The following is a 25217-nucleotide window of genomic DNA, read 5'->3' on the forward strand; positions in this document are numbered from 1 at the left end:
TGTGTTGTTATTCGAAAAGTTTAAAGAAAAAAAAAGAAAAGTGTAATAATAATAACTCGTTAATTAAAACATTAAATTAACATACAAGAAATCCATCAAATGATCTTGAAAACCCTGATTACTAATGCAGAATGAGAGGAAATTAAATGAGCTAATTGAGCATTTCAAAGAGCTTGAGCTTCGTGTTAACGATACGCAGGATATCGTTACCGCTTTGAATACAAAGTCGGAACAAGCCCACTATATTCTCCACAAGAGGGTACATGACGTTTCAATGATTTCATCTGCGTTGGAAGTCTTACAAACAGACGCGAACGTTTTGAAAGCGACTTCGCATGAAGAAACAAAGAAATGGAATTGTCTCTTGATGAAATTACAGAGAAGAGACAAACGACCGAATTTGGTGAGGGAAGAGAACACGTTGATCGCTCTTAAGAAGAAATTAGAGAATTTGAGAAAGACGGCGGATGTGATTGCATTGAAAAAATATCACAAGAAGGACTTAACAATTGCGTTGAAACAATCAGAAGAGAAAATCGTTGGATATTTCAAGCGTCTTGAGTTGAAGAGAGAAAACGTCAAGGAAAACGAAGACGGTTGGTATAAAGAAAAAGTGGAGATGTTCGACTTTCTGGACGATGTCAAAAGATTTGAAGGAGTCTATAAAGGGCTGAAAGACTCAACGAGTGCAACGGAAGATACTTTAAATACATTGGAAAAAATCGGGAAAGAACAAAATGATATGCTTGAAACGCTCATGGCGATGGAAACACAATACGAAGCCATAAAAAAGAAAGAAAAGGAAGAAAAGGAAATTCTATTGAAAAAAGAAAAAGAGGAAAGAATAGCAAAAGAAAAAGAAGCAATGAAACAAAAAGAAAAGGACGAAATGGTGAAGAAGTTGGCAACTTTAAAGGCACAAAACAAAGAGACGGAAAAACAAAAACAAAGTGAACAACAACAAACCCCTCAACAACCACAACAAAGCGGAAACACTTCCGGGGCTCAAACGAATTCAACAAATACTCAACAACAAAATGTCACGAACCCAATGAGTCAAACAAATACAGTGACACAAAAGCCTCAACTACAAACTACACAACAAAACCAAACAATACAACAGCCTCAACAAAACCCAAATCCGTTGGGATCATTACACACAATTAATACACCAAATGCACAGCAACAACCTCAACAACAAAGTAATTCAAATTCAATGTTCACAATGAATCCGGTTACCCAACAAAGCCAACAACCAACACAACAACAAGTTCAACAAATCAATAGAAATCCTTTAGGAGCTCAAGTACCTTTAACTAACACTCAACAACCAAATATTACTAACCCAATGTACGCAATGGGTCAACCAAATCCTGTGGTCCAACAGCCTCAACAACAATATCAAACAATGCAACAGCCTCAACAAACCAATGGTAATCCATTGGGAGCTCAAGTCTCTTTGAATAACACCCAACAGTCTCAACAACAATATCAAACAATGCAATTTCAACAACAACAAAACTCGAATCCGTTGGGAGCATTACACCCAATTAATACGCCAAATGCACAGCAACCTCAACAACAACAACCTCAACATTCTCTTAATCTTACAGGAACATTTAATTTAACAAATCCACCAAATCCAAATGTGCAGCAGCAACCATTAATGTTTTGGACACAACCGCAGAACCAAAATATAACAGGACAAAATGTTTGGGGGACAAACATGGATAATTGGGGGAATTCAGGATTAACCCCCCAACAAATTGCGACCCAAAAAATGATGGCGGCACAGAAACAGAATATGGCAGTTCCCGTTTCACAACAGACTGCACAAATGCGTGGTATGTATTAAATTGATAATTCAGTGTTGCTCTTCTCTAGTTTTCTATTAGATGATAGATGGTATTACAATTAATAATTAAAAGTAGTAAATTGAATAAGTATCAATAAAAAGAGAAAAACGGGACTAAAAAATCGAGAATGGACGGTGTGAAGGAAGCGGAAGTGAGAAAGGAGTATGAGAACGTGCAAAAGGATCGCATTGAAGACATTCCGAATGTCATCTCACCGCTTTCGAAAGAAACGCAAGACAAAATGAAAGAAGTCTTTTCACGAGAAAAGAAGACGATGGGGATGAGGCAGATGATGTCATCTAAGACGGATCTGACAGACTTGAAGAATAAGTTGTATCAATGCTTCATGATGTCGACGTCTAAGGACAGACCGAGACAAGAATATCAATATCGCGAAGGTGGGTACATCATCATGCCTTCTGTTTCTGCGCCTGTGGTACTCGACAATGTCTACAAACTGTTGAACGATGCTGAGTATATTCCACAAGAAGACGCTCGAAGGATTAAAGACTCTCATGTTGACATCGTCCACCGCGATACCGTCTATCACTTTGTTGAAAAGCTTCCCAAAAATGTCGGTGATAATGAGCTGATAGCTGTTTTTGTCATTGGACAGTCGTGGCAGTTCAGAGAGTTTCCTATCAAAGACCCATACAAATTCTTAGAGAGGTATCTTGGGTTCTATGTCAGACTTGATTCAAAAGAATGGCCTCGAGATCCATGGCTGAAGGATTGCACTATAGTTAACGTTTGTTCATTCATTAAAAAGGTATAAGAAGAGGGAAACAAGACTGACGAAACAGCTCGACTCGAACGACCAAAGGAATTGGAAAGACTGCAAAGACATGTTTTGGCGAACACTGGATGACTATCTTGAGAGACGGAAAAGGTGAGGTGGTATATAATTTAGTGAGCGTCGTCATTGGGTTACTCAGTGGAATACAACGGAATGAAAATAGCATAATACAATTACAATGCGTTTGGCTTCGCAAGAGAAATGATGGGGATGTTACTCTTCGAGTACCGCTTTGCCCAGGTGTCATACTCCTTTTTCCGCAAATCAAAGCGCGCTAAGGACCCACTCATCATGATATAATTCTTGTCATGCACATATAACGCTTTGCAGATGTCACGCATTAACTCGATCCTCTCTAACATCCTTCGCACGACTATTTTGTCGAAGTCAAGCGCGACAAAATCGGGTCTGTTCCGCGACTCGTACAATTTCTTCTCTTCTTCATGTAAATTATCGAGTTTAGTACACCGGCCTAAAGTCATTCGATATAACAATAAGACGTGGAAGGCGTCCCGAACATAACTACACCAATGCATGAAGAAATATCTGAAGTGCTGTTCTAATATGAAATCGTATGTTACTACTTTGCGCTGTGCCCCATTGAGGTAGGGAAGAATCTCGATTAACATATTAACAACATTGATCAACGCCTCTGCGTTGTCTGTTCGAATGATGATGTGTATGATATTAACAACCGACTGAATGTCGACTCTCTCTTCGATGAAAAACATCCGATGGAATTTGGATAACGCAGAGAGACTCTTCTTAAGATATTCGGAGATGAAAACAACCTTCTCGATATCAAAGAGGTTCGTGTTCTTCGAATAGATGGAAAGCATCTTATTGAACTCTAAGGGCATCTTCCTGATCAGCGCGTCCTCCGCCATGAAAAACGTCAGATCCTTCCACTCAAAGGACTTCCAACACAACGTGCGCCAGCGCAAAAACTCGTCAACAAACTCTTGAAAGGGAACCGAGTCTTCTAATTCGCCTATTTTGCGCTCGGAGACAAACAAAATGGAAGAGCGCAATACACACGCGACAAACTGCCCTCTGGAGTGAAAGGGGGAGTAATGCAATTCAGATAAATGGACATCGTCTTGGACATAGCACGAGTCGTTCTTCACTAACTTGTCGGTTTCCAGCATTGGGGAAGAAACCCTATACTCAGGCGTTCCAAAAGACATTTGTGTGACATTGTCGATGATGTCCGAGTGCAACGAAAGTCTCAAAGAAGGTAAAGAGTGTGACAACGACGTTAATAACTCGCCGTATAACACCGTGAAAGTCAACGGGAGTGCTTTAAAAGACTTCTGTGATGTTTGTATCGAAGTCAAGAGTCGTGTCAAACACATGAACGTGTCCATACAGAAGGTCTTATACGTCATAAAAGTCTGCATCAATTGCTGGGACTTCGTTTTACTTAAGATAACGGAGACAGACCGAATCGGTTCATAAGACACACACATGACAATGACGTACATGACAACGGTAGTTGATTGTTTGGAATACCCATAAGCAAGCGATTTGTTCATTTCTTTCCAGAACGTGAAGATCGTTCGATAACAGTGAACAAGACTCGTTGAACTATACGTGTTAGTTAATGTAATTATTAATTATAGTACTTTTATTATAAAACGTGTTAATAGTAAAAATACTAGTTTGGAATAGTTCATTATTGTAGAGTTCATCATATGAAAGGAAGAACAAACGAAACGACTGGGATCGGTTTTAAGCGTATTGCCGTCAGTTGGTCAACAAAACAGTCGAGGGTGTGCTTCATGTTACTCCCCATTTCTGTGACACAATTTGTGAGTTAAAAACAAACTGGATTTTGATTGGCAAGCAACGCTGCGTGAATTGATGGAGTGAGTTCGTCTATACTTCGGATCATTTCTCTATAGTCCTCCTCCATATTCTGTCTTTTTCTGATTCTTATGACTTTTTATTGAAAGTTCTTCTTGTCTTCTTCAATCAGATAAAGAAGTCACCATTCATTCTTTTTTGTTTCTAAGCAGCCAAAATTGCTGAAGTCTTTGCTTCACTTTAAATTAAAATTTAATATTTTTTACCACCTTTGTTTTGATTATTATTTTGCTTGTTTTAATCTCAAATGTGGATAGATTTTATTGTTGTATTTTGTACTATTCTTTAATAAGTTAGTAATATGTTAAAAACGCTGTGGATTTTTTAAGGTGACAAAAATAAGAACCATCAATAATCTATTATGGTATTATAATAACTAGAATAATAATAGTTCGCTAAAATTTTAAAATATCGTTTAGGCGTTTTCAAAATAATTATTGCTGAAAATGTGTATTATAACGTACGAATTTATTAGAGACAATAAACATTTTGGTTATAATATGGTGACGTGGGTAATTAGGATTGTAATTTTGAAAACCTCTGATAGAATAAATAAATAAATTTCATAAATAATTAAAAAGAATTAGTAATTTTAATAGTCAAAATCTTATACAAGAAATAGTTTTATATTTATAATAAACTGAATTAAAACTATAATATATCTCTCAATTTCTTTGAACTCAATGAAGATTGGTAAAATCAAACCATACTTTAAGTAGTTTCAAATAATAATAAAAAAGTTAAAAAAATAGTAAAAGAGCTTGATTCTAACTTTTACACAACCCAAAAAGAAATTAATTATGGTTGGATGAGCAAATGAGAGTACTTTGGTACTTCTTTTCCGATCATGTTCTTGTCCAACACGATCTTAGCGTCGAGGACCAAGAATTCCTCATAAGAGCAAGCGAGCGGGTTAATATCGACTTCGGAGATTTCTGGGAAGTCCATGATCATCTTAGAGAATTGGACCAAGAGTTTCTTAAGTCCTTCGACATCACATCCTTGCATTCCTCTGTACCCGTGGAGTAACTTAGAGATCTTAGTACCGTCAATAAGTCTTTCAGCGGCATTCATATCGATTGGTGGCAAAGCGATGTTAGTGTCCTTATACAATTCGACGGTGACACCACCCATACCAAAGACGATGACTGGGCCGAACAATGGGTCTTTCTTGCATCCGATAATGCACTCATATTTGAATGAACACATCTTCTCAATGAGGACACCGTGGATTCTAGCTTCTGGTTTCATAGCCTTAACTGAGGTCATAATATCATTGAACGCCTTCTTAACATCTTCTTCAGTCTTCAACCCAATCTTAACTCCTCCAACATCAGTCTTGTGCATAATATCTGGGGACAAGATTTTCATGATGACTGGATATCCCATCTTAGCGGCTTCAGCAACAGCTTCGGCTTCAGTAGCAGCCTTAGCCATTCCCTTAATTGGGATGCCGTATTTGGAGAACATAAGTTTTCCTTCGTACTCAGTGAAAGTGTTTCTTCCGTCCTTGACAACCTCTTCAATCAACTGCTTGGCACCTTCGTAGTCGACTTTGACGTCAACATAGTTTGGTACTTCCTTCAACTTAGCAGCCATCTCTGGGTGTCTCATGATGTAACCGAAAGCAGTAACAGCTCTCTCTGGAGTCTCGAAGTTTGGAATCTTTCCGGCTTCAAGGATCTTAACACCGGCTTCGACTTCGGATTGACCCATCCATGAGGCCAAGACTGGTTTGCTATATGGGCCGTGTTCGACAACGCTCTTAGCAACGGCGACTGGGTCAGTCATAGCTTGTGGAGTCAAAACAACGACAATACCGTCGATCTGTGGATCCTTCAAGCAAATATCAATAGTCTTTTGATAAGTGCTAGCAGTGGCATCACCAAGGACATCGACTGGATTTCCATGTGACCAGAATTGGGAGAGTGATCCGTTCAATTCAGTCATAGTCTGTTCAGACAACTTGGCCAATTTACCTTTAACGGAGACTAATCTATCAGTAGAAATGACACCGGGTCCACCAGCATTAGTAATAATGCAAAGTCTGTTGTTCTGTGGAACAGTTTGAGTGGCCAAGACGTGAGCACAATCCCACAAGTCACAAATGGAGTCGACTCTAATGCAGCCGCATCTATCAAAGACGGCATCATAAACAGCGTCATTACCAGCAAGGGAACCAGTGTGTGACATAGCAGCAGCAGCTCCTTCAGATGATCTTCCTGATTTCAACAAGATAATGGGCTTATCCTTAGCGAATTCTCTGGCTCTCAAGACGAATCTCTTAGCGTCCTTAATTGATTCAATGTACATCAAAATTGAAGTGACTTTGTCATCCTTAGCGAAGAACTCGAACAAATCAGCGTAATCAGTATCAATGGAAGATCCAATGGATACAAAGTATGAGAACCCAACATGTTGATTGGCAGCCCAATCAAGAATAGCTGTGCACAAAGCACCAGATTGTGAAACAAAAGCAACTCCTCCGGCTTCTGGCATAACTGAAGCGAATGAAGCATTAACACCATCTCTTGGGTTAATAATACCAAGGCAATTTGGACCAATCATTCTCATGTTGTACTTCTTGCATGTGGCTTCAATCTCTCCACACATCTTAATTCCTTCAGCACCAGCCTCAGCAAAACCAGCAGTAATGATGATAAGTCCTTTAACACCAGCAACACCACATTCAACACAAACACTTGGGACAAACTTGGCTGGAATAGCAATAACGGCCAAATCGACTTTCTCGGGGATATCACCAACCTTGGCATAGCATTTCATGCCAAAGAGTTCTGGCTTACGGCCATTGATTGGGAAGAGCTTACCCTTGAAGCCTCCTTTTTGCATGTTCTTCATCACAGCATATCCGACGGATTCTGGTCTGTCAGAAGCGCCAATGACGGCGACGGTTTTTGGTTGGAAGATTGCTTCAAATTGCATTGATGAATTTAAAAAGTCTGGTCACCATTTTATAGAGAGAACGATGTGGTGTGGCGTGGGCACTATGTGGAATTTTAAGGGTTTTGTTATTTCTTGTCTTCTTTATGAAATGGTGTTTATCAGAACTTACAAAAGATATTTTTATAGTAAATAATCGGGAATTTTGGGAAACTTGAAAACATAAAGAAAACCTCCTACATTTTGAGGAAAACGGTGAGGAAGAAATGGAAATTGTTAAATCCTCCAAAGTTTTTCGGGTTTTTTTAAAGGGTGAATTCGAAGTTTTGGAATGGTCCGCAGAAGTGTGACGAATTTTTAAGTGGCAAAAACAAAAATGTATAACACTTTGAGAGATTGACAAATTATTCATTTTATTAACTTTATAAAACAGTTATTTATTATTATTTATTATTATATAAAATATAAAATGTTTAAATTCCAGTTGGATTGTTTTATAAAAAGCTTTCTATCATAATGAATTACTAATAATTACTATATTTTTTATTATAGGCATTCCAGATAGAAATGGACTTTATAATTAAAGAACTATATTATTGGATATTTTTTTTTATTTAAGTGTCTCAGTCAAAATTATTATTTAATGTGACGGAATTCTTTTGATAAAATTATTACACTATTTAAACCGTCCAAAATTTCGGGTTTTAAGAGAGATAATATAACTTCTATTTTTAAATAACCAAAAATGTATAATTTCAAATTGAATCGACAAAAAAAACACTTTTGAGATTTTTTTTTTAAATCAAAAATATCATATTTTATTTTACAATCATTAATTATTTTTTATTGGATTTTATTAGTAATATATGGTTTATTATTAGTTTAAATATAATTTTTTAAAATTATTTTGCCTTCGTTAAAACTAAAAAAGTTAAAAAAGTTAAAAATAGAAAGTATAACAAGATTTGATTTGAAATTAGTAATTACTCAATATAATAATGAATATCATTTATTTACCAATACTTAACACTTAAAATAACGCCCTTGTTTTTGTTTTGGCCTGTTTTTATGGGGATATTAATCCATTTTTTAATGATTTTCCTTTTTTGGCTTGTGTATTGTTTATGCACATAATACAATCTCTAAAAAATGGAAATTTATTTAATAAACTCGAGATTTCCCGATTTTTAGACCACTTGAATTTTGTTCAATGTTATTTAAAGTGTTAATAGCTAAAAAATAATAAAAAATAAACTTAAATAAACACTAAAAATGAACTATACATCACAATTATATTTTAATTAAAATTAAGTTAATAAAAAAAACTGAAAATGAATAGTAAAAATAAAAGTAACTAATAATAAAAGAACTATCAAATGAATATGTCAAAGAAATAGATGATGTTTGACATCCAAAGAACTCGGAAACATCAAACTGGCAATGTCTCGACAGCGTTATGTCCAGGCGTTTGAAAAGAATTCGAAGTTAGGGGTGATGAAGAAACGGATTATAGGGACCGCTGAGATCAAACAAATATTGGCCAATGAGTACTTTGACAATTCGATGCTTCCGATCACGAAATTACGAATTGACGATATGGTGAAGTGTTTCAAAAACAGCACCGATCACATCACAAAACGGATCTTTATCCAAATGATGGAATATTTGGATGTATATGTCCATCGTTGGGGGAAGCTTTCAAGTGAAGTTGTCGCCTTTATGATGTTCAAAGGTCTTGACAGGAAGAGTGTTGGAGAAATCACGTACAATGGCTGTACAACCGACTTAAAGATGTATTTAGAGAGTTTCAGTGAAATTGTTCCCGGGAAGTCTTCTGAGAAGGCGACAGAAATTATTGAGAAGTTGAAGCCGGTGTTTTATGGTAAAGTGTATGCGAAGTACGACACATCAAAAATTGGGGTAACGACACCAATTGTTCGTAAGTTGTTAATCGACATCTTTCAAATCGAAAAGACTATAACCCCTTCTCTCATCATTTTAGTCAACGCATTGGCCAAAGACAATTTGGTTTCTCTTAGCAAATTCTTGATAATATGTAATGCTCTAGAATGGGTCATTGAAAGAACACAACACCTCACTATCCTTGAAATGTTCACTGCAATATTCTATGTCTTGGATAAAGAATATCGTGGAGTTGTTCCAGTCGAAACAATTAAACTGTTTTTAACCCAAATTGGGTCTTCTGTTGCTGTCATGTCGACATGTCCCGATTATCAATTAGTCGAATTCTTACACTACGCCGAGACGATATCTGAGAACATCTTCGACTTCAAAAAGTTCTACGAACACATATTTGTCCCAGTAAATGACTTGAAATCACTTTCGCCACTGACTCTTATTCAAACGAAAAAGACTGTTCCCGTCTTTGTTGGGACGACGAAAGGAAAGACGGAGTTTTTGAAAGAAGTGTTTGATAAGCTTGAAATAGACATTAGACTCCAAAGTCGTATTCTGGACGAATTACAAATTGAAGAGAAAACGCCGGAAGTGATCAACTTTGTTTCGAAAGTGTTTAATGAGAATGTGAGGAAATATGGCCGAGATGAAGGTGTTGTTCGCGCTATATTCTTCACATTCCAGTATCATGGAATCGACTCCGAATCGCTTGTTTTGTGCTCGAAAATCCTTGGCATGGAAATAGATAAAAACAGTGCAGACTTTGTGATCCAAGCATTTGTGGAGGACGACACGGACAAATTGAATGTCGACAATTTTGTGAGGTATTGGATGAATCTCGATTATCCACGTGTTGATGACACTCCGAGTGAAAAGGCGTCCAAACTTACGAAACGAACATTGTCGATGTTTAGAGCACTCGAACACAATGGGTTTGTCACAAAGGATAAGATCACGGAATTCATCGCAAAGCAATACGGGTCACTATCGTTCGAAGAGATCCAGTGCATCACCATATTATTTAACTACTTGTCCTCATTTAAAGAGGAATTGACCTTCTCACAGTTCAAGTTGTTTATGGTGGCTTATGAACGGTCAATGGGAACAACTACACTGTCTCTCGAATTAACAACAGAATGCATCTGCAACGCTATTTGGAATTCCCGACAGTTCCAGATCCTCCCGGCGCTCTTTAATATCACACAAGACGATCTTAAAACGTTCAACGCGAAATGTCAAGCAGAGAAGAAAGATCCTTCTCCAAAGGAGTTCACTAGTTTTGTCGTCCCGTTGATACAAAAGACTCAAATCTTCTAGAGGAAAGTCATTCTTATTCATTCGTTGTGTTGGCATCAGTTAATTAGAAACTAATAATATAATTCTAATACTCTATACCATATATTTTCAAAACAAAAGTATTAATTGAACACTTTTAAGTTAAAAATAAAGAATAGGGTAAAACTCAAAATTTTAAAGTGATGTCGTGGGGTATGTCGTTCATTTAATTTCTTTATTTGTACACACTTTTTGATATTAATTTGATAGTTTTAAACTAATGAATAGAGGATTTCGATGAAGACCAATTGGCTGAAATGCCGGAAGAAGGGCAAACTACTGCGACCCTGAACACTCTTGTTGCCGAGAAGAAAGAGGACGTCACCATCAGTAACAAAGAGCTGAAACAAAAGAAGGCTGAGAACAAGGTAGAGGAGAAACAGTATGTGGATCCATTGGCTGGATTGTCTGAAGAGGACAAGGCTGCTGCTTTGAAGCGCAAACAAGTCGAAACAGACGCGCAAAGTGCGAAAAAGTTGTACGCGGAGTTGGACGAGACAAAGCAGCTTGAAACGATGTCTGTAGTAACTGACAAAGATTTCATGAAATTTGGGCAATTACTTGGGATCAAGGGGCACAGTCTTTACACTGAAAAATCGAAACAGTTCAAGTTGTTAGTGAAAGAGTGTTTGAGAGAATTGACAATCGACATGAACAGTATTGAAGTCAAGGAAATCGCGTCGTACGCCGACGTTCTTTTCAACCAAAAAATTCAACTTGAGAAAGAGGAGAAAAAGAAGCGCAAGCCGACGAAGAAGGCACTTCCTAAAGCGACTCTTGGGAAGAAGGGGAATGAAGTGATGGATGATGGGGATGATGATGTACCTGCTTATGAAGATCTTGATGACGATTTTATGTAAAGTCGTTTACCTTACTTTCAAAGCTTTAAGGACACAATAATTCAGTCGTTTTATTCTTTATTATTACAAACTATTAACAAGAATACTAAAGAGTATTATGGAGTAATTTTCCAGTCGATTGGTGTGGTATTATGTGCTGTAAGATACTCGTTACATAATACAAAGTGATTGTTCCCATCAAACCCTTTTGCTAAAGGAGAAGGATGCGGCGCCTTCAAACAACAATTTTTCTTCGCGTCGACACATGACGCCTTTTTCTGAGCAAAAGAGCCCCAAAGGAGATAAACCAAATTGGTCTTTTGTGAGGCAATAGTCTGTAATATATCATCAGTGATTGGTTTCCACAGTTTCTCGTGCGAATTGGACTTGCCAGCAATGACTGTTAACGTGGCGTTAAGCATTAATACCCCTTGTCTTGCCCACTCAATCAAATATCCATGTTTCGGTATCTGAAAGTCTGGAATTGTGCGTTTCAGCTCTTTGTATATGTTCTTTAAAGAAGGAGGGACAGCAACACCTTTGTTAACACTGAAACACAACCCATGGGCTTGCTTCTCCTTGATATATGGGTCTTGTCCTATTAAAACAACTTTTAAAGTGTCATATGGCGTTTCATTGAACGCAGCAAAGACTTCTTCAATAGGAGGGTAGATCTTTCCCTTCGTGTAACTCTCAGTAATTGTTTTAACACTTTCGCTGTTAATATATTTTTGAAATATAGGTTTTAATATTTCTCTCCACCCCGGTTCAGTCAAATGTTTAAATAGTGGATGACTGTACACGTCATCACTCCCATACGTCTTTCCAATCTTCTTCTTTTCATCGCCTTTCTCTTCTTTCGGTGTATTTTCGTTCTTCTTCCCCTTAAGGAAATTCATTAAATCCGTCTGCTTTTCGTTCACACCTCTCTTCATGCGCCCTATTTTTTCTTTTTAAATTCAGTTTGAATCTAATATAATATAATATTTTTATAATAAATCTGATATTCGTCACAATTCGAAGAATTGATTGAGGAATTCATCTATCTTTAATCTATTTACATAGTTTGTTATAGTTTGTTATAGTTTGTTATAGATTTTTAATAATATTATTAATACCATTCTATCAACAACTTAACATGTTACAAACAACAACTTAGAACAACGGGTAAAGTGAATAACTATAAAATTAACTATATGTTTAGTACACCTCTTACTCGATCGTTTCAATGATCATAGAGCGCGACGGTCGTTTCCCCTCACTCTTCGATCGTGCTCCAATGACTACACTCGAGTTCACAAGTTGTGACCGTGGTGATGTAAGACCAGACCCAGATTGTGATTTTGAAAGGGGGAGTTCTGGGGACTTCGGGAATATCGTGATTTTCTCTGAAGCCCTCTTACCCACCACCACTGTCGGGCGTTGTGTTTTTGTTGTCGGTCGTGCCTTCGCAAACTTTAAATTTGGTTTGAGTAGTTCTGTGCCACGCTCGACAGCGCGATGTTTTTCGCACAAAAGGACGTGTTGAGTTTTCTTCGCGAAGTCGACTTGTTTAAAAAAGCCGTGAACAAGACATCCAATCGAAACGTGTTGATCGGGTCGTGGTTTTAAAATAGTTTTTTGTGGTTCTTTAAATGTCAATTCTTCGTAGTGCGTGACCATATACTTAAAGATTTTCCATTGTGTTGCTGGTGGGATATTTTGTTTAAAGAAGTATTCTGTGAATTGGAGAGTGACTTCTTTAAGATTTGGATTGTATATAACCCATCCGTGGAGTACAAACAAGATCAATTGAAGTACTTTTTTCTTTGTTGAGTGTGTGATGTGGTTAATAAGAAAATTAGATATCTTTAGTATATCATCTAGTATGTTATTAATTATTATTAATTATTATTAATTAACTATTATAGTTATTATTAAAGTAATTTGTGTTAAACAACAAACTGTCACCAAACGAAGGCATTGACTCAACACTAAAAAATGGCTCAACCATTGCACTTAAAAACAAGACAAACATCCCAACAACAATCTTCGATGAAAGTAAATAGAAGTCGACGTATTCACCAAGTTCGCATTTTGTTAACATGTTTTGTGCTTCTTTCAAGTCGGTTTCAATAAAGAAATATTCAGATGTAAATTTCTCATTCAAGTACATTGCATTGCAGATCTTCAAAAGAACAGGGGGAAGCCCTTCTTCACAATACAAATCGTCAACTCGAACACCACAAAGTCCATATTTGCAATGAAAAATCTCAACCACTTTTTGTAACACTGCCATTTCGCCTTTGTAAGTCCCTACAATCTTCTGTACCCCTCCTTCCCAATTCGAAAAAATTTTGATTTGTTCGTTTAATGGTTCGTAGACTATACTAATATTTTCCTTTGGAATGACATTGTATGTTTCTGTTTTGATACAGAGAAATTGCTCTGCCTGGACTAACATAGCACTTCCATATTCATTCGAAACTTCGTAGCGCCCAAAGAATGAAGACCCAACAAACGAGTCTTCTAAAAGTTGACTAAATGAACTCTTAGCCACCATCACTATGCTATTCTTCTCTTTAACAACATCACCAATGATACTCTCAGATGATATCCACCCAACTATCCGTTTCCCATCCCCTCGGAAAAACGTGACACATTCTTGACACCCAAAAACTCGCTTTAAAGCTTCTCGAACACTCCCCATTTTCTTTGTCACATCCATTGGCATCATTATTTCTTCATTCGAATACTGAACACCAATGTTCCGATTCGGATCCATTATGACATAGACTCCGTCACTTTGAAACACCTCTTCGTCTAACTCAACTTCAATTATTCTTTCGTTCTCGTATAAAATAACACGTGTTTCGTGGATGTCGTCTTCATCCAGAGAACACACTGTTTGTATAAACGAAATGTAAATCGTCCCTTTAATAACACTATAACTCTCTAACACGCCACTGTCATTCAAAAAGTCGAGGGTGATTCGATTCGGGTCCTTAATTATTTCACCACTACTTAATCTCCGTATCTTCTCTTGACCCCCAATTGGTTCCAACTTCTTCGATATGTCAAGTCGATTACTTTCAAGTGTTGTTTCTTCGACAATTGCTTGTAACATATATCTCTGAAGTACTTCATTTGTGCTCAAACAATACACCCGTTGCTTTAACACAGAAACTTCCTCTGCAATTGCAGTCATTCTCTTACACTTGTTGAAATTAATTCCATCCTCCTCTGTCGTGGACTTCAACCCATCGTCCGTGAACAATATGTCACCAAGGAAACACCCAACATAGGGTACACATGGTTTGTGGATAGCATACTTTAATTCATTTCGATAGTTCTTCCATCGCTCATCGGGCGATGCAAAGTCGTTGAGCCTCTGACTGATCTTCGCGTACTCCGGAGACACAAAAGAAAACGATTTTTTGAGGCGACATATTGCACTTGTCGAGAACAACGTGATGATACAAATCACCGCGTCATAATTTTGGAGTTTAAAACACTCGTTGGCAATGATTAAAATGTTCTCGATGATTTTCGCGCGGATCTTTGCGGAGTTTTCCGTCAGTATTTGATGCGCAAAGTAGTTTTGAAAGTTGTTAAAGAGATTCACACAGTTTTGTACATTCGGACATCGGTCCTTCGCCTTATTCCACAAGATCAATTCGAAATTTGAGATTTTCTGAAATGCGTCGGACTGGATTAAAGTCATTTGCCTTGCGAAATCGATTGGGTCGATTTCAAGGAAACTTGCTTTAAATGTCGCCAACACAAACTCCAACGAGATGAACTCGACGCGTGGTTTTGGTGATATAAAGACGACTGTTTTGTCAGTGATTTGTTTTCTGAGTAAATTTGATTGTTTTTTCATTCCATAGTTGAGCATTCTATCAGTGAAAATGGTCATCACTTGAATGGCTTCTTCTGCTTCGATATGTGAGAGCAGTGGCAAGATTTTTGTTGAGAACACAGACAACATCCGAGTGATTCGAGCTCGTATCACTACACTTTGTTGGCAGTGAATACTCATCACGACCTCGTATCGAAAAAAAAATTCGCTTAAGAGGTCGCGTGGTGTTGTGAAGAGTCTGAACGTCCAAATGAAGTCATTAAAAATGGTTGAAGACATGCAGCAGTAGCTCACCATGTCCCGAAAAGAACACGACTGTAAGTCTTGTGGGAGTTGTGGAAACGCGATGTTCAAAACGGCCTCTGTGATTTGTCCTGGCAGCGACACTGAATAGTTCGTTTGTGGGTGTGGGGATAGCAAGCAATAATGCCTGTAAATCTCTGTTTGAAAAGTCGCGCGTGCGTCCGCGGATTTGTCCGACACCATGTAGCAATGCAGTGTATAAACTTTTGGTAGCATTGTCGATGTTTGTGTGGTGATTTTATCATTTATTCAGTTCAGAGAAGGATATGACATCTGTTGTTCCCGATTAATACTACCATTTGCTTCCATTTTTGTCAGCCTTCTTCTGTTTTTCTCTGAACTTGTCCTTATCCCTTTTGTTTTACGTTAAACTCAAAACGATAAACTTTATATCTTATTTTTAGCTCGGTTATAGCTTCTTTTTAGTTAAGAGTGTCTTGACTAATTTTTGTTAGTGATCTCAATGTTCATTTCTATTTTCAATTCATAACATTTGTTATAATCATTTGGTATTTTAATTATAATTAATAATTTAATTGAGACTAAAGAGAGCTTTTCTATTTTTTGTTATCTATCGTGTTTTTTGAAATAGCCTCAATTCCTTTGAAAAGTCTTTTTCTAACATCAAATTATGATAATTTTACTATATAAGTATAGTATTCTACAATGCTAAAAAGAATAATAATATTATAATAAAGAAAAACCATCAACTATTGAAAAAAAAGAAAAACAAAAATCAAGAACTAATAAAGTGTACTATTACAAATAAATGATAACGATTCTCCTTTTGTTGTCAGTAGTGTCATCGCAGCCGGTAAATGGGATGCCAGAGCTACCAACCCCACACCCAATGATGTCGCAAATAACTCCCGAAATTCAAATGCCGAACATGCAAATTGCACCTCCCTCACCACTTCCTGTTGAGAAAATTAGTATCGATTTTAAAGATGAGTACCTCCCAACAGTCGGTACTCTTTTACTTTCAACCGCATCGTTGGCGTGTAGACAATTGGACACACAATATTTATCCGCGCTCGATGGAGAGAAGCAGTTGTATGCACGAATTGAAGAAATCTCGAAAAAAGAGAAGACCGCAAAGCCAGACGAGTTGATTGAATTGAGAAAACAAGTTGACGATATGAACTTGTCGATGCTCAAATTGAAAAAACAACGTATAGGGATGTCTGAAGAACTTGGGGACATCCTTCGAACACTTGGGAAGAATGAGAGCACTCAGTTGGTCAACGATCTTGATTTGAAAAAGAAGGTCGAACTCTACAAAAACGTAATGGACTTCTTGGCGAGCGAGAAGAAGAAACGCAAAGCGGAAGACAAAGCGATCTTCGACTTAGACATGAAAGAGACAATGAACAAAGCTCTCCAAACCGTCCAAGTCGAAAAGGAAGTTGCGGAGGAGCAGAAGAAAGTCTTCTACGCAACGGTCAACGAATTTAAGGCGAGAGTGATGTTACTCACTGAGGCTTTGACTGGTTTTGATCATCAGTTGTCTGTTCTTGCAAGCAAGTCTCCGCTTAAATACCAAGTTCTCGAGATTGCAAAGAGAGAGGAAGAGAGGTGTAAGATTGAGATCATTAAAATACGTAGTCTTTTGAAGAAAGGTTTGTATATCAAATTTTGTTATTAAAAATGTTATTTCAATCAACAACCCGATGAGTTGTAACACGAGTAATCACAACAAGCGAGGAAAGAGAAAAAGGGAGTGATTAAAACGCGCAAAAATGGTATTCAGAAAGCAAGAGATGAGTTGAAAGAATTACATAAAGACTTGAAAGATTTGAAACAGAAGAAAATAGTGAAAGGAAAGATTGCTGAGTTTGAGGCCGACATGAAAAACGTCAAGAAAAATTGCGAGTTAAATTCTATTTTGAAAGAAATCAAAACGATTGAAACGAAAATGTCGGAGGAGATGAATCAAAGAGTTGTTAAAGGAAATCAACTCGCAAAACAGGCAGAAACAAAATATGAAAAGGAAGCCCCTTTGTTGTGCAAAATGGGAAATGTCAGAGGATTTAAACTCTTTAAAAGACTCGAGAGACTTGAAAACAGAGTATCGTCCTTCCATAATTAAATCATCTTATTATCTTGTCAACCCATTCTAATTAAAAATATTAAAAGTTACTTATTATTATAAATGATAAATTATTTCTATATATTACCATGTTATAACTATATTTTTTTGTGAAATTTTATAAATTAATATGGTTAAATTTTTAATAATTATATGGAATGACAGCTTTGGGGTTTTGTAACATCTAATTATAATATATAGTTTAAATTACTATTTGTATTATAAATGGTTTAAACATTTTTTTTATATTACTTAATACTATTATTATATTATTATTTATTATATTATTTATTATATTATTTAACTTATTAAACACTTTGAGTAAAAAATATGCAGATAAAGGCTTAGAAAAATAGACACATAAAATCATTATGGTTATGTTTTTACCCCATGATAAACATTGTGTATCTTATTTGAATTACAAATTATACATTTATTGTTTTTGAAGAAAATAAGACAGAGATCAGCAAAAACAACTCATTCAATAATAATATAATATAATAAGTTAATTAAAATAATATTATTAAGTATCGACTGTCAAATAACGAACATGGATGTTTGAGAATAGCAATTGAAAACCCAACCGATATCAACAAACTAACCAAAACTATTTTAAATAATATCAACTTTTCTAATATCAAAGAAATCTTTTATTAATGTAATAGAGTTGTGAAGTTTTGTTTAACAAATCCTCACGAAATCAATAAAGAAATGATTCGATCGACTTGGAAATGTAACGAAAGAAAAACAAAAAAATGAAGTAACTATTCTTAAATAGTAAATAATAAATAGTAAATATTAATTAAATATCGAGAAATTATTTTCAGAAAAGAAAGACTGAGAGCCAACGAAGTAAAAATAAGTCTTTCCATTGGAACTCGAAATGAAAAAAACAAGTAAAAAATGGCGAGCGAGCTTGACAAGAAAATACGTAAAAAACAGACCTCTTTGTTCGACCCAAAGGAGAGCGCACCAAACAAACTGAAGGCCTGTATCTCGCTCCTTGAAAAGCAAAGTGTTGAGGAATTCCAGATTTTCGTCCGTCCCGAGAAACAGAAGTTTTCGATGTTTATTATCGAAGTCAGTCAGTACGTCGAGAACCACACAAAGAAAGGGAAGATAACTGTCCCTGTAAAAGAAGCGTTGACACACATTAAAGTGTTAAATGCTATGATTGGCTTGTATGAATACCCCGAACTCACTGTTTTCGATTTGTATCGTTTGTTTTTGACTTGAGATTGGTTGATAATAACACATTAGAAAAGTATTTAAACAACTACTTGAAAATCGAAACGGCACCAGAAGTCAGAGAAGCCGCTTTCCAATTGGTCATCGACCTTGTTTTGAAATATGGAGAACAAAGCGCGTTGACAGATTACTTCTTAGGAACTATTAATTTGGGGTGTCTCTTTAATCTCCCGGGGTATCCAGTACAGAAGTTGGACTATGCCGAAGTCTGCTTTAGTCTACCGGAGAGTGATTTTGACCAATCATCGATGTCCATCAAACTGGTTTCCGATTTCATCAAACAACTCAAGAAGCCAGAGAACTTCGAAAAATTGTTCCACTTGGTCGAAGCACTTTTGTCATACATTTTCCCACTCTTTGCTGAAGCTTCAAAATATAAATATAAGTTGGCGCACCCACTGATTAATTTGAAACAGACAACACCAGTACAAGTCCAGAAGTACGTCTTGGACTTCTTAAAGGAACTTTTGGTATCGCCAATTTCTTTGAAATTGAAAAATAGACCAAATACAATTCCCTTCATCCACTGCTTATACTCGTCGATTCTAACTTTAACCCCCGATGAAGCAACAAAGCCAGTCATCTCGCAAACCATCCCTTACTTCTTCTCCGAGTTCATTTTCAACCAATTCAGAACATCGGAGCTCGAAGAAATTGTGAAGACCAAACACTTTTTGGTCACGGAACTTATTCCCTTCTTCGACAAACCATTTGTCATAGGAAAGCCATTGATAGTTGGGCAAATTGCCGAAGAGATAAAGGCAACGCTCTATAAAATGACAACATTCGGGTGTGACAACGAAATGAAAGACATCGTCATCCAAACGGTATTGACTTGTATCGATTTGTTACTCAAAGCACAATTGGGGCAATCTGCTGGTTCGTTCACCGAGTTGATATTTATGTTCTACGTTAAATGGGATGTTTCTGACAAGTACTGGGAACTCCTCCGAACGCGTATTGCGGAGAATATGTCGAATGAGTTTGTGACCAAACAACTTTCGAAAAAGTTGTGGCACTACACACGTGCCGTGTTCAGAGAAAAGTACTCCCCGTTGTTGCTTGAAAACACCGACGAAGTGCTTGTTGGAAATAAGAAGGTACTTCGGTCCACTCGAACGGAAATTCCCGACGAAGTCTTTGTAGCACCCGCTGCTGATGAGAAGTTCACGTTATTGTTTGGGGAGTGTGATCAACAAAGTTCGATTAAGTGGTGGATGCGGTTCTATAGTCTGTTAGAACACGTGAATGACCTGAAGTCGAGCGAGAGTTATGAAAATGGCATTCGGATCTTATACGAAGTGTGTTGTTTATTCATTCGTGCTGAGACGAAGATGTGTGAACAGTTTAATCTTGAGGCAAAGGAGGGTCGGCCCGAGTTAATAGAAATCTTTGGCAAGATCTTCTTTGATGCCTTTGCAAAGAGTGAACACACGCCCAAGTCATTAGAATACAGTTATCGTGTCATTTGTAAATTAGTGAATCGGGGATATGTCCGGTATAGTAACGAGTTATACAGTCGGTTCTATGAGATCATATCCAATGGGTTGCCATTGATGCCAGTTGTCATATTGGAAGAGCTCTTCGACATTGTACCAAACCAAATTCCTGGGTGGCCAGTGTTGGTTATTCCCGTCATTGGCCAATTACAGAACTTGACTCAAGACAATTTCAAAGGAATCGCCAACTTGAATAGAGACGCACAGATCATTTCATTTTTGATGTCGTTGATCACCGTTGAAGATATTTATCCCAAAATACTCGAGGACGTTGGAGGAATTTCGGGAACCCTCAAGACCACTTACGACGACTCACTGACAAAATGCTTCAAAAATCTGTTACAAGTCTTTACATCAACCAAATCACAATCAACAATGTTGTTCGGGTTGATCGACCACATCGTCTTTGCCCGAAGAAAGAACCCTGAAGCCGATATTAACGAGACACTGGACATGATTCTTAAAAGAATAGAAATCCCAATTGAAGATGTCTACCGTCCCGCCTCAGAAGCTCTTGGACAACTCGCTTTGTTCAATCAGTACCTTACAGAAGAAGACGTCCAATATATCATTGTCAAAATGATGTCGAGTATCACAAATCCACAAACACGAAGCGAGTCGATTGCGTGTGCATTCACTGCGTTAACTGAGTGGGCGTTTGCGCCGTCATGTGTCTTTATCAAAGCGTTGATACCGGAAGTTACAGCGCAGCTACTTAATGGTATTTCGTATGCAATGTCACTCACACCGACACCACACCCAACAGACCAGACCATTAAATACCGAGCATGTGCAAACGAATGTGCCGAAATCTTTTTGCAGACGCTTCTGAACATCTTTGGCTTTGTTCCGAGCGAAAAGGGGAGTGACAAGTTCTTATCGACGCACGTAGAAGATGGTGAAGTGACGTGGTGGCTCTACGGGAACAACATTTTGTCGATAGAGAAAGGCGACGACACACACTTCTGTTTCTTAGTCATTCGAAATGCTGTTGGGAAGACTCGATGGGGGATTCAGTCGGTGTCGACGTTAGAAGAGCTTGGGATGACATCTCCGCAGAAGCGTGAGAAGATCACATTACATGACATTATTAAGGATCAACCGAAACAGTTAGTCGAAGAGCGTCGAGTTGAAGTAGTCCAGAACAAGTTACGTGAGATGATAGACTCTGCAGTGAGTAAAGAGAGTGATTTATTAGATTGGGGCCTTCCCAAAGGAGTTGACAAAGATTCCTATCAAAACGACATTACTTGTACGAAAGACGAGATAGAGAAGACCAATTCCAAAATCCAAGAGTTTGGGCAACATATAGTTTTGTTGAAAAATGAGGAAAAAAGTCTAGTTAGTGTAACTCCACCACAAATTGATACAACAAAACTATTAGTCCACGGATTACTTTGTCAGCTGCACTTTATTGATCCAATTCCAAAGAACCAGCCGGTGTTAGTCCCTATCAACCCACATGAAAAGTTCAAGATTTTACTTGGGAATTTGGACAAAACGTGTTCGCGACCTTTCCATAAAATTGGGTTGATTTATGTGATGAATAACCAAACTGATCAATACGACATCTTAAAAAACACTTCGGGGTCAGCGGCGTATAACGAATTTGTCGAAGGACTTGGATGGACGTTAGATATCCGAACCCATAGCGGGTTCCTCGGAGGATTAGACAAGACTTATATGTCCACTGGGGAGTATATCAGATACTTTGCAGACGCAACTAAAGAAGTGATCTTCCACGACATCACTTTGATCCCGACACAAGAAGACGACTCGCAACAATTGACTAAAAAGAGACATGTGGGGAATGACTATGTCCACATCGTTTGGAATGAGTCGGGAGAGTACTCCCCGTACACTATAACAAGTCAATTCAATGCAGCTCACATAGTCATTTCTCCTCTAGGAAATGGCCTGCACAAAATCAGAATTTGGCGTAAGCAGAACGTCAGACAGTTCGGTCCGTTATTGGACGGGATGGTCGTTGGAAAAGATTTGTTGCCCGCACTAGTCAGGGAGACTGCGGTGAACGCGAATTATTGTTGCTCACTTAATATATCGCCCGACGACTACTTGAAGCCTTATTTGCGAAGAAGCACTCTCATTAAGGAAATCATCGACAAGAACGACTCGTTTAACACGCCATCGTTCTTCTCGACTCTCTCGATGATTAGTAACCCAACTTGTGTGAATGACTTGACCACGAAAAAGTGAGCAAATACAGTAATTACTGCGTTATTTATAATTGTTGTTATTTAAAATGTTTTTTATAACATTTTTGTGGGTGACAAAATGTTATATAAGGTGGATTTCAAGGGGTGTAGGGTTTACTTTAAAGACACTTTTTTCATAGTAGAAATGGCTGATAATACGCCTATTGTGTTTGACAACACACTTGTTGTGCCGGACGACTTGAAGCACACTGAATTTATCAGCGATTTTTGTTTCAGCCCGACGAACGATATAGTTGGCCTTGGTGATATGAAGGGGCGGGTTTCATTATATAAATATGGGGATTTGACGGTGCCGGAAATGCTCTTTGAAATTGAAGGGAACAAGGACTCTGTCCGAAATGTGTGTTTTAATGAAGGAGGGAATTTACTCTTCTCGACGTCGAGCGACGGAGCGATTTCGATTGTAGATATCAACGCACAAAAGGTCTTGGCGACGAACCCTCGCGCGCACAAACATCCGATTTATGCGTTAGATTCCAAAGGGGATATGATAGTGACTGGAGATGAGGATGGGTGTATAAAGGTGTGGGATATGAGACAGCAAAAATGTGTAGCTGTGCATGACGAGCACAACGATTATATTTCACAAGTAGTGTTATGTGGGGACACGATATTTGCTGCTGGTGGCGATGGGTGTATGTCCACATGGAGTCTTAAGAAAGGGAAAGTGATTGGAATCAGTCAGAATTTGAATGAGAGTTTACTCTCGTTAACTGTACTTGAAGAGGATTATCGGATTTGTTGTGGAAGTGAACGTGGGAAAGTGTATGTGTGGAGTTGGGACGATTGGGAAGAGCCGAAATTGAAATTAAGTGGGCACCCCGATTGTGTCCAATCATTAATAACAATCGATCGAAACACCGTCTTTTCGGGGAGTTTTGACGGTGTGATCCGAATCGTTCAAATCACTCCAAATAAGTTATTGGGGTGTGTTGGGAAGCATGAATTTCCCGTCGAGAAGATGCAAGTGTCTCGAGACAAACGGTTCTTAGGGTCTTGTTCCCTTAAAAAGCATGTGAAGTTTTGGGACGTTGGCTATTTGTATGACGACGCCGATGAAAGTACGACGACGGTCCAAGTGAAGAAGCCCGAACAAGACATCGTGACGGACTATCAAGAAGTTTCGATGTCGAATGAATACAAAAAGAGAGGGAAAAAGAAGAAAGGAATGCAACAAAACCCCAACAACCCATTCTTCAAAGGAATGGAAGACTGATTGAAAGGATTTATTCGTTAAGTTCAATTAAACCAATTAATTAATCAATATTGAATTTCCTGAGTCATTCAATGAACACTTCTCAGACTCTAGTGGAGTGTTTTTGATCGATTGCGACTCTTTTAAAGATGAATTCCAATACTCTCGTAATTGCGCCAAAGTTGGTGGAACGGAGTCATAGAACTTCTCAAATCGACTTTTGAGTGTCGACTTCTTCCTTTCTCCGCCACTTAATGATAAAAATCGCTTGTTCTGATTGGTCCCTAATATGATACTAGTCGATGGCATGGAAGAAACGTCTTCACCTTGTGACATCGATAACATCGCCCGTCGTGATTTAAAGCCATATTGTGGCGTAGTTTTGTTTGTAGAAGGTCGAGTTGGCATGGGTTGCGCACTTCCTTTGTTATTTTGATGCTTTTGTGGCTCTTCCTTTTGACTTTGAAGTGTGTTACAATTATCGGTCTCTACTTTCTGAGTTTCAGTCCCGTTACCATCTAAACGGGACTGAAGTAACCCAGAACTGAGCTGTTCTGCATTTTCACGTGTTATATTTTCATTTTTCAGACTACTTTCTGTATCAGTTGTACTTGATGCGTCAGCAAGTTTGATGGATAAGTCCGTGTCCAAACTTTTTAACATGGAATCCAATTTTTCAAGCTCATCTTCTTTAGTCGGGATAGCCGGTTCATACTCTTCTTCATCTTCTTCTTGTGGGTCAAAAGCATATAACATCATCTTAGAGTATTCAGACTGCAGTTGTGAGAAAAATTCTCCAAGAGAATAGTCGAAGGCATTAAAGCAGAATGGTTGTTTAAAAACAGGGTTAAAGTACTCGTATAATTTGACGGTCATTCCTTCGTCTTTAATTAACATAGCACCCGCTTTGTTATTTCCATTGTACCCAGCTGACGAAAATACTGTGAACATGATTGGTATACGATCTTCACTTTCAAAGTCGTGTTGTTGGACACCATCAACACACTCATGGGCTCGGATGATTGCTCGCAAATCATTGTTCATTAAAAAGGACCGAACAGCATTGTACCCATAATAATAGGAACACTCTCGACTCTCATTTGGTAAGTAATTCACATCAAACCAATCGTCATTGATATCTCCATTCTCATACTTCTCATCATACACTTCATACTGTAACGGATCACTCCAGAGAAGATCACTGAAAGCACAATCTTCTGTTGGAACTTCAACAAATCTGTTAATTTGTTGCAATTGATCGATAAATTGAAGCGAAGAGAGATACCCCCATGACA

General features: G+C 37.8%; 12 protein-coding genes across 12 annotated transcripts; 7 read left to right on the forward strand and 5 right to left on the reverse strand.

The window, feature by feature from the left end:
• Nucleotides 1-124: 124 nt before the first annotated feature.
• Nucleotides 125-1855, forward strand: EIN_054870 (hypothetical protein; the record flags this gene model as incomplete). Its single annotated transcript, XM_004259915.1, has 1 exon — nucleotides 125-1855. One exon carries the CDS (start codon nucleotides 125-127, stop codon nucleotides 1853-1855), a length of 1731 nt encoding a protein of 576 aa, XP_004259963.1.
• Nucleotides 1856-1983: 128 nt separating this feature from the next.
• On the forward strand, nucleotides 1984-2724 carry EIN_054880 (hypothetical protein; the record flags this gene model as incomplete). The annotated part of the gene is made up of 2 exons (XM_004259916.1): nucleotides 1984-2604; nucleotides 2647-2724. 2 exons carry the CDS (start codon nucleotides 1984-1986, stop codon nucleotides 2722-2724), a joined length of 699 nt encoding a protein of 232 aa, XP_004259964.1.
• A 101-nt stretch (nucleotides 2725-2825) lies between these two features.
• On the reverse strand, nucleotides 2826-4567 carry EIN_054890 (hypothetical protein; the record flags this gene model as incomplete). Its single annotated transcript, XM_004259917.1, has 3 exons — nucleotides 2826-4239; nucleotides 4365-4429; nucleotides 4481-4567. The coding sequence occupies 3 exons, from the start codon at nucleotides 4565-4567 to the stop codon at nucleotides 2826-2828; spliced, it is 1566 nt and encodes a 521-aa protein (XP_004259965.1).
• A 749-nt stretch (nucleotides 4568-5316) lies between these two features.
• Nucleotides 5317-7461, reverse strand: EIN_054900 (hypothetical protein; the record flags this gene model as incomplete). Its single annotated transcript, XM_004259918.1, has 1 exon — nucleotides 5317-7461. One exon carries the CDS (start codon nucleotides 7459-7461, stop codon nucleotides 5317-5319), a length of 2145 nt encoding a protein of 714 aa, XP_004259966.1.
• Nucleotides 7462-8859: 1398 nt separating this feature from the next.
• EIN_054910 (hypothetical protein) lies at nucleotides 8860-10653 on the forward strand (the record flags this gene model as incomplete). The annotated part of the gene is made up of 1 exon (XM_004259919.1): nucleotides 8860-10653. The coding sequence occupies one exon, from the start codon at nucleotides 8860-8862 to the stop codon at nucleotides 10651-10653; it is 1794 nt and encodes a 597-aa protein (XP_004259967.1).
• A 161-nt stretch (nucleotides 10654-10814) lies between these two features.
• EIN_054920 (eukaryotic translation initiation factor 3 subunit, putative) lies at nucleotides 10815-11531 on the forward strand (the record flags this gene model as incomplete). Its single annotated transcript, XM_004259920.1, has 2 exons — nucleotides 10815-10824; nucleotides 10900-11531. The coding sequence occupies 2 exons, from the start codon at nucleotides 10815-10817 to the stop codon at nucleotides 11529-11531; spliced, it is 642 nt and encodes a 213-aa protein (XP_004259968.1).
• A 95-nt stretch (nucleotides 11532-11626) lies between these two features.
• Nucleotides 11627-12445, reverse strand: EIN_054930 (uracil-DNA glycosylase, putative; the record flags this gene model as incomplete). Its single annotated transcript, XM_004259921.1, has 1 exon — nucleotides 11627-12445. One exon carries the CDS (start codon nucleotides 12443-12445, stop codon nucleotides 11627-11629), a length of 819 nt encoding a protein of 272 aa, XP_004259969.1.
• Nucleotides 12446-12722: 277 nt separating this feature from the next.
• Nucleotides 12723-15870, reverse strand: EIN_054940 (guanine nucleotide exchange factor, putative; the record flags this gene model as incomplete). Its single annotated transcript, XM_004259922.1, has 2 exons — nucleotides 12723-13372; nucleotides 13455-15870. The coding sequence occupies 2 exons, from the start codon at nucleotides 15868-15870 to the stop codon at nucleotides 12723-12725; spliced, it is 3066 nt and encodes a 1021-aa protein (XP_004259970.1).
• A 607-nt stretch (nucleotides 15871-16477) lies between these two features.
• Nucleotides 16478-17743, forward strand: EIN_054950 (hypothetical protein; the record flags this gene model as incomplete). The annotated part of the gene is made up of 2 exons (XM_004259923.1): nucleotides 16478-17273; nucleotides 17355-17743. 2 exons carry the CDS (start codon nucleotides 16478-16480, stop codon nucleotides 17741-17743), a joined length of 1185 nt encoding a protein of 394 aa, XP_004259971.1.
• A 903-nt stretch (nucleotides 17744-18646) lies between these two features.
• EIN_054960 (tuberin, putative) lies at nucleotides 18647-22707 on the forward strand (the record flags this gene model as incomplete). Its single annotated transcript, XM_004259924.1, has 2 exons — nucleotides 18647-18962; nucleotides 19004-22707. 2 exons carry the CDS (start codon nucleotides 18647-18649, stop codon nucleotides 22705-22707), a joined length of 4020 nt encoding a protein of 1339 aa, XP_004259972.1.
• Nucleotides 22708-22851: 144 nt separating this feature from the next.
• EIN_054970 (WD repeat-containing protein, putative) lies at nucleotides 22852-23943 on the forward strand (the record flags this gene model as incomplete). The annotated part of the gene is made up of 1 exon (XM_004259925.1): nucleotides 22852-23943. The coding sequence occupies one exon, from the start codon at nucleotides 22852-22854 to the stop codon at nucleotides 23941-23943; it is 1092 nt and encodes a 363-aa protein (XP_004259973.1).
• A 36-nt stretch (nucleotides 23944-23979) lies between these two features.
• On the reverse strand, nucleotides 23980-25215 carry EIN_054980 (calcineurin catalytic subunit A, putative; the record flags this gene model as incomplete). The annotated part of the gene is made up of 1 exon (XM_004259926.1): nucleotides 23980-25215. A coding segment is annotated over one exon (1236 nt), but the record flags the coding sequence as incomplete, so codon positions are not given.
• Nucleotides 25216-25217: the final 2 nt, after the last annotated feature.

The sequence above is a fragment of the Entamoeba invadens genome (genome assembly GCF_000330505.1).
Source record: "Entamoeba invadens IP1 unplaced genomic scaffold scaff_1105074726711, whole genome shotgun sequence".
Lineage (NCBI taxonomy): Eukaryota > Evosea > Mastigamoebida > Endamoebidae > Entamoeba > Entamoeba invadens.